General features: G+C 37.9%; 2 protein-coding genes and 1 pseudogene across 2 annotated transcripts; 1 reads left to right on the forward strand and 2 right to left on the reverse strand.

Moving 5' to 3' along the window:
- Nucleotides 1–2475: 2475 nt before the first annotated feature.
- LOC125806838 (transcription factor MYBC1-like) lies at nt 2476–3300 on the reverse strand. Its single transcript, XM_049486588.1, has one exon. It carries the CDS (start codon nt 3274–3276, stop codon nt 2476–2478), a length of 801 nt encoding a protein of 266 aa, XP_049342545.1. The 5' UTR covers nt 3277–3300.
- A 1057-nt stretch (nt 3301–4357) lies between these two features.
- On the forward strand, nt 4358–10755 carry LOC125806831 (bifunctional protein FolD 2). Its single transcript, XM_049486581.1, has 6 exons — nt 4358–4380; nt 5466–5620; nt 5859–6042; nt 9403–9560; nt 9721–9933; nt 10315–10755. Exons 2-6 carry the CDS (start codon nt 5507–5509, stop codon nt 10543–10545), a joined length of 900 nt encoding a protein of 299 aa, XP_049342538.1. The 5' UTR covers nt 4358–4380; nt 5466–5506; the 3' UTR covers nt 10546–10755.
- Nucleotides 6200–8591, reverse strand: LOC125841031 (uncharacterized; annotated as a pseudogene).

The following is a 10755-nucleotide window of genomic DNA, read 5'->3' on the forward strand; positions in this document are numbered from 1 at the left end:
TAGTTTATATATATGGTGTACTTAATTAGGGGATTTATTTGTCTCTTTGCTTAATACCATGTTCCATGTCTTGTGAATGTATGACCAATAGAGATCTAACAAGTGAGAGTACCATCTATTTATCCTTATATATAAATATATTGTTTTCAAACATATCATGTGAGGAAAACAAAAGTGATCTAACATAGGAATTTTTGTGATTTAGACACGTATTTTTCAAACGTAGGATAATTTGAATTTCTTTAAGATGTATTTGATTTCTAGGAACGTCGACATCACTTTGAGTATTGATCTTGATCTCATAAGAACATTCCAGTGATCTCTTCGATTTTGAGAAAGATAATACTTTACAAATTTTGATCTCTTTGTGAATATTCAAGAATATATGAAATATTTAAGTTATTTTTCATGAACTAAAGTTTAAAGTGGAGCAACCTCCAAAAAACTCTAACGAACCATAAATTTTAAGAACATGAATTGAACCTGTCTTGTAAGAATCTATTTTAAGTCTGATAAAATTTTGATGTCTTTAAAAATACTGACTTAATCTATCCAATTCTATCAAAATCATAGCTAGAAATTTAACTTTGCCTCCAAATCTCATAGTCATAATTATATCATCTAAGTTGAAGAGAGTAGTTATGACTTATGAGTGTATAGTTTACTTGCCTTTCAAGCTAGAATAGAAGAAACCCATTATTCATTTGCAAAAATTCAAATCTATTTTATTATATATTAGTTAGAGTGGAATGGTATGAAAATTAAACTCAATATCTCATAATAATAAAATATTTCAATTCGACACCTCATATTTAAATTTTAAATGTTTTTTTAGTGGTAGAAAGATGGTGGCTCTTACATAATTTTTTTTAAAAAAATATATATTGAAAATTAATCAAATGGTGTGAACACCAGAAAAAAACCAACACGGTTGGAGCAAATTTGAAAAGTAACAAGCGCTTATTTGGTACGAGGTTATTTTTGAGATTAAGTTTAAGATAAATTTATCGCATATTTAGTTAGGATAAAGCCGCGAGTTATTTATCCCATATTAACCTCAGGATAACCCCAACAATATAGAAATAACTAACCTCGGAATAATTTGTTCCCTAACACAATAAGATGATTGTGGGAGGACATTCAAGTAATTTCACATTACAAAGGACATAATCGTCACTAAAATATCTCTCAACTAATATATTTTACCTATAAAATCAAAACTCACCATTTTAGATCTCATCTTGATCGTTCATTTTTCATCATAGGGATCCAGATGTGAAAGGAGGGTTAAATTACAGCCGTTGATCTTTCCCTCTTGCTCATATAAAATTCTCTCGTGTGCTTCAATTCCCTTACCTCTACTCTTCTCACTCTTTCTACTACTCTCTCGATCGAGTGAGTAGTTCTACTTCACTGTTCAATCAATTTTCAGATCTCTTCAGCCTTTTCTCTCCGATTCAGAAGGTATGTTTTCTGTTTACTGTTCGCAGATCTATTGTTTTTTGAATTGCATTTGATGATTTTTACTGTGATCGATGATTTTTTGCTATAGTAGTATGTTGAGTTAATACTACTTTCATCACTGATCGAACCACGAAAAAGGTATCGGAAATCAAACAAAGAAAAAAAAGAAAAAAGGAGTCTTGTCATTATTTGAGTTAATAGTCCACTGGAAATGCTTACACTGTGATATAACTCACTGCTTCCATTGTTAAAAGCATATCTATCCTTGTTTTGCCTACAATATCATTAATAAGCTAGCTTGTAGTATGTTGAATGATTGAGACGATCTTCGAATACATAAAAGTTGATACTACCTGCAATTTTGTGGCAGAAATCTGATACAAGTTCACACAATCGCGTTTTAATTGACAAGTTTCAGAAGTGGAAACTCGTTTCACTGTTTCTTATACTTGGCAAAAGAAGAAAGGAGTAACCAAATTTAAGAAAATGCAGCTAGAAATGATCAATTATGGTGTTGAGACATAAACAATGGAGTAACATTATCACCAGAATCATTGTTCTCTCCGGAGATATTCACAACGAAGTGTTTAAGTCTACAACGAGACCATTCAACCATGTGTGCTTCTTATGCAACCACGGAAATATATCAGATTTTGTTACTGCTAACCCTGAGGCTAGTTGACTTCTCGGTCATTATTCGTCACTCGTAGCCAACACAAGAGAAACACAGTGCTAACTATAACATAATTACACTTGTAGAAGTTCATCTAAGTGAACAAATTTCAGCATTGACACTAAGCAACAAATCCTAATTCTTGAAAACACAATGGACTTGAAAGTGAATTCACAGTTTATAAGGGACAAACAGAAACAACACCTATCCAAACAAAAGGTTCTAAATCAAAGACTAAAGTATTATTCGAAAAATATCCATAAGCAAAATTGACCTAACAAGTTAAAAGTTACAAATTACGAGTGACCATCTGAGAAATCAACTCTTGTGAATTTCAGTCAATCATCCCCATTTGGAAACAAAGTAAGAACCTTCTTCCCATTAGCAGCTGTAGCTGACTCCAACACAGAACTACTACTATGCACTGATGTCCCCATTCTCTGAACTGGCTGCTGCAACTGCCGGGGCAAGAATGGAACCTCAAACTGCCTGTTGGGCGGTGACCCGAAATGCCTATATTGCTGCTGAAGTTGTGGAGCATGTCCAATAACTGCAGCCACTGGCACAAATGGCATGTAATGATCAGAATTTCCCCTCCCTGGATGCAAAAAATGAGCAGGCAAGGGTGAACTCGCAAACAGATGATCTGTTGCGGGATCCACCCCTGCCCCGTAAACACTACCACTATTAGAAAAACCCTGCATACGTTTCAAATAAAGCCTATATTTCTGCAAATGACTAGCAACATTCTCATGAGTTAAGCCATCTACACTCATCAACTGCATTATAGTCTTGGGAACAGCATTCTTGATCCCCAATTGTGCAACTGCATCCACAAACCTTTTATGTAGCTGTGGTGTCCACACAAGCCTAGGCCTTTTTTGGGTGCGAGCAGGTTCATCACCAACCCCCGATGAACCTGCCATGCCACCCAACTCAGCCAAGTTCGACTCGAACTCGGTTGATGAAAGAGTATGAACTAGTGGTGATATTTTGGGATTTGGGGTATTGGGGTTTTGAATATCAAAAGCTATAGCTAGATTAGGAGTAATTAAGGTTTGGGATAAAGGCATTAGTTCCTTTGGAGAAGGCAATTCTTCTTCCCATTTAGCAAACCAATTGGAATCTTCTTCCCTCATTTCCCCTAACAAAATCTTAAGATTTTTTTTTCAAGCCCCACACCATGCAAAGCGAAGCCCGGTATTTAAGTGGAGAAGGGTAGAGGGGCGGGCCCATTATCCACCGAGTTTAGAAGGCTGTGATTGGTCCAAAGGGCGGGACACAGACGGATTTCTCGGTTATAAAAAAAAAAAAAAAAAAAAATCGTACTTCAAGATTGATGGAACAATTGACAATTGAGCTGAAAACTAAGATGAAACTAGAAAAAGATCAGATTTTTATGAGATGGGGTTGCAAATTTTCTTGGAAAGTTGTCTCCTTTATGAGAATTCAGATTGATGGACCAAGAAAAGAAGTGATAAAAACTTGAAAGATTAGATATGCTTGTAAATGATATTGTAGGCAAAATAAGGATAGATATGCTTTTAACTTTAGAAGCAGTGAATTATATTTTAGCTAGTATCACAAAAGAATTGTGTAAGCATTTCCAGTGGACTATCAACTCAAACAATGATAAAACTCTTTTTTTTTCTTTTTTCTTTGTTCGATTCGATACCTTTTTAGTGGTTCGATCAGTGGTGAAAGTAGGATTTTCACGGGCGTCTACTATATCTATAAAAAAGACTGATCTTGTTTATACAATGTGATTTTTCAACAAAAGGGAATTTCGATAAACCCCCTTCCTCCTTGGGATCGACTAAAACATGGAGAAATACTTATCATCCGTGGCCACAACCTTATAAGACTGTTCATCCATTTATAATGGAGTTAAAGTCTTTGATTTTTTTAAAAAGTATTACTATGTTCATACTAGAGTCGAAGAAGGACCACATCCTAAGGGATGTAATATAATTAATTCTACTTTGAGAAATACGCTACTAATTGTCCTCAAATTCAATAAAAGAAGAAAATTCTACTTTTGGTAATTTTAATGTTTTTCACATTGGGCATAAAAATAAAAATAAATATTTTTCCACATATTAATGAACAAAAGCATATTTTCATAGTTCCCACTTGGGTACCCTTCGTCTCACCAACTCTCCTTCTTCAGCTCCAATTTTTTGCTGTATTTCTTACAGATCTGAAGGCCGATTTATCGGCTAAACTTTGAAGATTTTCTTTCCGTAAGTTTCAATGTTTCTTTGATGGCTAAAGATTGAATTTTTCCCCATTTTTTTCTGATTAAATTGCATACAAGTACTGAATCTGATAAAGTAGAAGGATTGTTCAAGTATAAATATAGTCATTTTTTCAATTTTATATGTTGTGTACTAGAATTATTTCATAATTAATTACTCGTATTTATACTCTTTTTAACTTTATTTCGGTATTTTCCATTTCATGTTCATTACCTTGTGCATATAAGGACTGGAAAAGATTTTGAATTTTTTGGAATAAAACTTTGAATTGTATGCATGTTACATGGATTCGTGTCAGATTCTCCAAAAATACACTACCCGTTAACACTTTTTTTAGCAATGGTATTGTGAAAGTGGCAATCTAGTACTGAAACTAAATGTATGTACTGAGTTTAGCATATTTTTTCGACGAGATGAATGCATATGAATAATTCAAATGGAAATGCTACAGAATTTTTTTTCTACTTTATGAGGACATTTAAGATAACTATAAAAACCTCATTGGTTTCTGGAGCTGAATGAACCAACTACGAACAACGTATACAAAACATTTGAAACCTTGAAATGACCTTAATTGTTGAAGTTTCTAATTCAACCTAAAGTTACACAGCAACAACAACATACCTAGTGTAATCCCAAAGGTGGGCTCTGGCCTCTGGGAAGGGTAGAGTGTACGTAGACCCTTACCCTTACCTCCTGAGAGGTAGAGAGCTCGGCTTGAGTAACATAACCTAAAGTTATACAGCAGTGTGGTGAAAAGTCCTGTTTTTCTTCAAATTGTACCTGCCATAATAACTTGTGATTTTTGCACCTTTCATCTCTACGAACTATGCTTTGCTGAGGTGATGAAACTTTAGATGTTATTATGTTGAATTTGATTGTTCGGCTCCCCGTGATCCCTATACACTTTAAAATATAGTGATAGCAAAAGTAAATTCGTTGCTGCTTTATATGTTATGGATTGGGTACTGCATTATGTAGTAGAACCTTGACTTTGAATATGCCTACTCTTATTCAGTTATCCTAGGCTGACTTTTTGGTTGAACTTTTTTCTGGCATGAAACTAACAGTCGTGAAGTTGTAGGCAATTTATCTCTCGTCTGAAGATACAATGGCATCGCCATCAGATCACAAGGCTACCATCATTGATGGTAAAGCAATTGCTCAAACTATTCGTTCTGAGATTGCTTCTGAAGTCCAACGTCTTTCAGAAAAGTATGGCAAGGTTAGTTTTCTTGGCAAGTGTATCTGTGTGCATAAGTGAGTCCATGTACATAAATTTCTGTATTTATCTGGTAATTACTAGTGCATTTGATGAAGATAATTGAAAGAGTATGTGCATACTTAAATGTGTGTATATGATGTATTTGAAGTCTGAAGCTAGTGAAGCACTGTCCTTCATCAGAAATTGTATTTTTCATGGTCATGCAGTATTCAACTATCCAAGTTTTTGTTATTTTCAGGTCCCTGGGTTGGCAGTTGTCATTGTGGGAAATAGGAAGGATTCACAAAGTTACGTGAATATGAAGAGAAAATCTTGTGCTGAGCTTTGCATTAAGTCTTTTGATATAGACCTCCCAGAGGATGTAGCTGAAGCTGAGGTGATTAGCAAGGTCCATGAGCTAAATGCTAATCCTGATGTACATGGTTAGTCTTTTGCGATAATATGAAGTTAATATTCTTGCATTTTCCTTTGTTATACTTCTGTTTTATCAGTGGCCAAATTTAGCCTTGTTGGTCTGTATTTGGATTGGACATATCGCAGGTGTTTTTTTTTTTTATACTTGAACGAAATACTCACAAGACCAAATGTTACATGAAAAAAAGCTATGTACAAATACCAATGACCATAGTGGGGTTTCTCCCCTTATTGGTACAGATACATTTAGCAGTAACAACTTCCAGTTCAAACCCATATAACATAAGAAAGAGTGAAGAAACTAAAATGAAAAGGACACAAACATAGCGGTGGAACGCTGCAGACCTACAAACCAAATTGAGAAATAGAGTGGCTATACATCTAACATCCAGTTCTTAGAGACTACGTAAGAATTCCCTGGCTCAGATGCAGGAACTGGTCCCTTGCTGGTGTTTGAGGTACAACCAGAACCACCTGCTAGCAATGCCATCAAACCTCCTCCATGCACCCTTCCTTCAGAAACTGATGATGAGCTGCCTGCGACTGGAATATTGGGCTGGTTAAATCCAAGATATTTCATGTGAGAGTCATCGCCGGATGTCATACCACTACCCTGCATTTTTCTGACATCAAAACAGATGTCTTCCACGTTGACAATCTCCTTCATCTTCTCAGGCTGGTTTGACGCTAGATCCAGGACCATAGCCCCAAGAGTGGCACCACCATGAACGCGTTTGTCTTGAACGAGAGCACCATGAGATGCACAAAGTCCAGTCTTCCCTCTAGCAAATGAGTTACAAGGACCATCACCTTGCCCAAATTCAGACTCAGGCTGACCCCAAGAGCATCTCTTCAGTCTTCCCTCCGCCGTGGGCTTTGCAGAAATCGGTGCTTCCCTGAGCACTTTTTCCACCACCATGACGTACACAAAAATCAGTTCTTCCCCTTGCTCTCCTGGTACACTCTGGCACAGCACACGTCTTGCCACCACCATGGGCCACACAGAAGAGTGTGCCCCCATGAACACCCTTCGGGTAGAGCCCATTTTCTTGGAATGAACATCTCTTCCCACCACCATGACCCTTACAGAAAGCTGTGCTCCCCTATGTCCCCTTATTGCACCCTTCAAAGGTACAACGCTTACCATCACCCTGTGCCTTGCAAAACATGGTACTTCCTTGCGCTCCTTTAGTACATTTGGGGTACTGACAGTGCCGGCCACCTCCATGTGAAATGCAAAGGCCAGAGAGTCCTTCTGCACTTTTGGTGCAGCCCTCTTGCTGGCATCTCTTGCCCCCACCATTCCGAATGCATAATCCAAACTTCCCTTTGGCAGCACAGCTGCATCCTTCTTGACTGCAATGGCATCCACCCCCATGTGCAATGCAAAAGTCCGTGCGTCCTTCCGCGCTCTCTGTACAACCTAGGAATTCACACCGACGACCACCCCCACGGGCTTTGCAAAATGCAGTCCAACCCTCGGCTCCCTTGTGGCAGCCTGGTTTCTTACACTTGCGGCCCCCACCGTGGCAATGCAAAGGGCAGAAGCACCTCTTGCTCCTTTTACGCATCCCTTGAACTGACACTGTTTAGTACTGCTACGCTGCTGTTGTTGTTGCTGCTGTTTTGTTAACCCGGAAGTACAGGTGACTGAGCTCTTTGAATTTGTGATTATACTTGACGACAGATCGGGGGAGACTGTAGCTTGCTTGATTTGTGTTGCAGCCTGGTTCAATAAGTAATTAGACCCAGTTTCCTGAGGAGTTCGTAATGGATGGAAAATGTTGCTAGTCTTCCAATGTATAGCTGTTGATCCTTCTTCAGTGTGAAAAGCTCCAGCCATTGCCTGCGGCGCCTTCATGATACTTTGTGGTGAAGTGGAGAGCAAATGCACAGTAGTGACATCAGATTCAGCAGCACCACTGGATAGACTTAGTTCCAGATCAACTGCAAGACCTTTGGCAAGTTTTTTGGACTCAGGATGAGCAGACTTTCTAGAGCTTGAAGTCTTCTCACTACCAAGATGGAGACTAAAGTCCAGGTCCATTGAGGACTCTTCATCATTTTCTCTTGCTGAAGACATTGAAGTGCATGCAGCGCTTGAGCTCCCCTTGCTATCTGAGGAATTTGATGAATGTCCTAAACGTAGACACAAAGATGAACCAATTGACTGATCGTTAGATCCACCAATTGAACTCCATTTTCGTTTGATTCCTTTTGGGGGAGGGATGGACAGAACTGAAGAGCCTATTGAATCATGCCGTAAGGTGGTATCAGCACAATAACCACCTCCAACTCCAGCTCCACCAACTGCGATGGATTTGCCTAGATTCTTGAATGTACTTAACTGAGGGTTCACAGTAAACCCCACATAACGGAATCTGGGAAAGCTAATAGCTGGTACAAAAACTTATATTTGAACCAAGTCTCAATTGAAAAAGAACAGTCAACCTGACTTCCGGGCTAAAGTAAAGTTAGTGGTAAACTAGGGTTAGATGCGTCTACAAGAACACATCCCACTCCCACTTTGGAACTCTGAAGTATCCTTACGATCCATTAGCAATCTAATATTACTCCCAACTTATGATCAGCAGCAAGGAAATGAAATTTTGTGCAAAATCAAAATCTCTGGTGCAAAATCATGATAAGCCAACATCCTTTTTGTTAATCCATGCTATACTTTTATTTTGAACTACCAAGTTTTTTTAGCCAACATTGTCCTGTGTAGTTAGTTCAAAAGAAAATCACAAGGTCCTAGCTATTGTAGGCTCAATGCAAAATATTCTGATATGAAATTGCTCTGTTAGATAAAATCAATGGCGTTAATTCTTGGCAACATAGTGGCATCTATATTAACCCACTATTATGCATGCAACCTGTATATTGCTTCATGTTGTTGTACTAAATGTGCACTACTTCAGTTGGTTTAATAAAGTGTATTTGACACATTACGAACATCTTCATATTAGATCTCTCATCTAATATGTTGTCTCTGATAGGTTCCACGCGGCACCCATCTTAAATCTCATTCCTGCATTTCTTTTTGGCTTTTGTAGTTCCATACTATACATATGGGTGTTTTGCTGCTACTGTATATAGATCACCTCTAGCATGACTTTTTAAATTGGGTGGTTAGAATCTCTTATGTTCTCATTCTCAGCTGGTGGCGTTTTTGTGAGTTTTGTGTCACTACTGGTAGATGTTTTTCCTTTCTTTTCTTTTTCTCTTTTTCCTCAAGTAATCATTTCAGTTCTGGTTTATTAGTTATGTTCTGCAAGTATATCGTTGACCTTCAAGTGTATAGGGTGGAATATTGTGATGCATAACTAAGGCAAGTCAACTGAAGGCACTTTGTGGCATTGCTACAGGTATACTGGTACAGCTTCCGTTACCAAAACATATTAGTGAAGAGAAAGTTCTATGTGAAATCAGTCTGGAAAAGGATGTAGATGGCTTTCATCCTCTGAATATCGGCAAGCTTGCAATGAAAGGCAGACAACCTTTGTTCAACCCTTGCACGCCCAGGGTAATAACATAAACTTCATTGATTCTAAGAAATGGAAGATTGAAACATACAGTTCTCCAGTTCTTTTGCCTTACTAAGAATTTATGTTCAAATCTATACTATTATACAACCATCTTCTGTTGTCTTATAAAATCACTCCTATCTGGTCTCTGTTAAACAGGGATGCATTGAGCTTTTAGTTCGAAGTGGGATTAGCATAAAGGGGAAGAACGCAGTTGTGGTTGGTCGAAGCAACATTGTTGGATTACCAGTATCTCTCCTCCTTCTGAAGGAAGATGCCACTGTTACTGTAGTCCATTCGCGCACCAAGGAACCAGAGAAAATCATTCGTGAAGCAGACATTATCATTGCTGCCGCAGGGCAGGCTATGATGGTAATTGCTACCATCCATTTCTTACCTCCCAGAAACCCCTCCTTTTCATATCATTTTTCTCAATTCATTAGTTTTTGTTTCCTATACCCTTGCGATAGAGCTTTCCCAATTAATATTACTCCCTCTGTTTCAATTTGTTTGTTTGATTTTGACATGACACGGAATTTAAAAAAGGACGATATGTAGAATGTACCAAACTGCCCTTTAATCTTCTAGTCTTAAACAAGCCATGTGGAAAGTTGAAACTAAAGAGTACTAAACATGAAAGTAAGACAAACAAATTGAGACGGAGGGAGTATTAGAACTTTTCTGGGAGAATGTTGCTCTTATCGGTCATTCGATGGCTGGCTTCTAAACGGATTTGCTGCCTTATTTTTTCAGATCAAAGGCAGCTGGATCAAACCTGGTGCTACAGTAATTGATGTTGGGACAAATGCTGTAGATGATCCTACAAGGAAGTCAGGTTATAGGCTCGTTGGAGATGTCGATTTTCAGGAAGCATGTAAGGTGGCTGGCTGGATAACTCCAGTTCCGGGAGGCGTTGGACCAATGACTGTTGCAATGCTTCTGAAGAATACATTGGATGGAGCTAAACGAGTTATCGAGAAGTAAGTACTTCATTGGCTCTGTAGACCACAATAAGATATGTCAAGGTTTCTTAGCTATTGACAATACATTTAGAAATGTCAAAATTACATTCATGAAATAACAATGAGATTGTTCTTGTGATATGGAATTTCGTGTCGAAAAATCATGAAGTTTTATAACCACTCGCTTTTTATGCATTGATCAAATATATATATCGGATCACAATTTATACTA

Source organism: Solanum verrucosum, unplaced genomic scaffold (assembly GCF_900185275.1).
Source record: "Solanum verrucosum unplaced genomic scaffold, falcon-dt-bn FXZP01000196.1, whole genome shotgun sequence".
In the NCBI taxonomy this organism is placed as follows: Eukaryota; Viridiplantae; Streptophyta; class Magnoliopsida; order Solanales; family Solanaceae; genus Solanum; species Solanum verrucosum.

Excerpts from the sequence above, each read along its gene's own strand:
- LOC125806838 (XM_049486588.1), bottom strand. The coding sequence starts at position 3,276 with ATGAGGGAAGAAGATTCCAATTGGTTTGCTAAATGGGAAGAAGAATTG.
- LOC125806831 (XM_049486581.1), top strand. The coding sequence starts at position 5,507 with ATGGCATCGCCATCAGATCACAAGGCTACCATCATTGATGGTAAAGCA. Across the intron at positions 5,621-5,858 it reads TTTCAGAAAAGTATGGCAAG|GTCCCTGGGTTGGCAGTTGT; the intron begins GTTAGTTTTCTT and ends TGTTATTTTCAG. Across the intron at positions 9,934-10,314 it reads CCGCAGGGCAGGCTATGATG|ATCAAAGGCAGCTGGATCAA; the intron begins GTAATTGCTACC and ends TTATTTTTTCAG.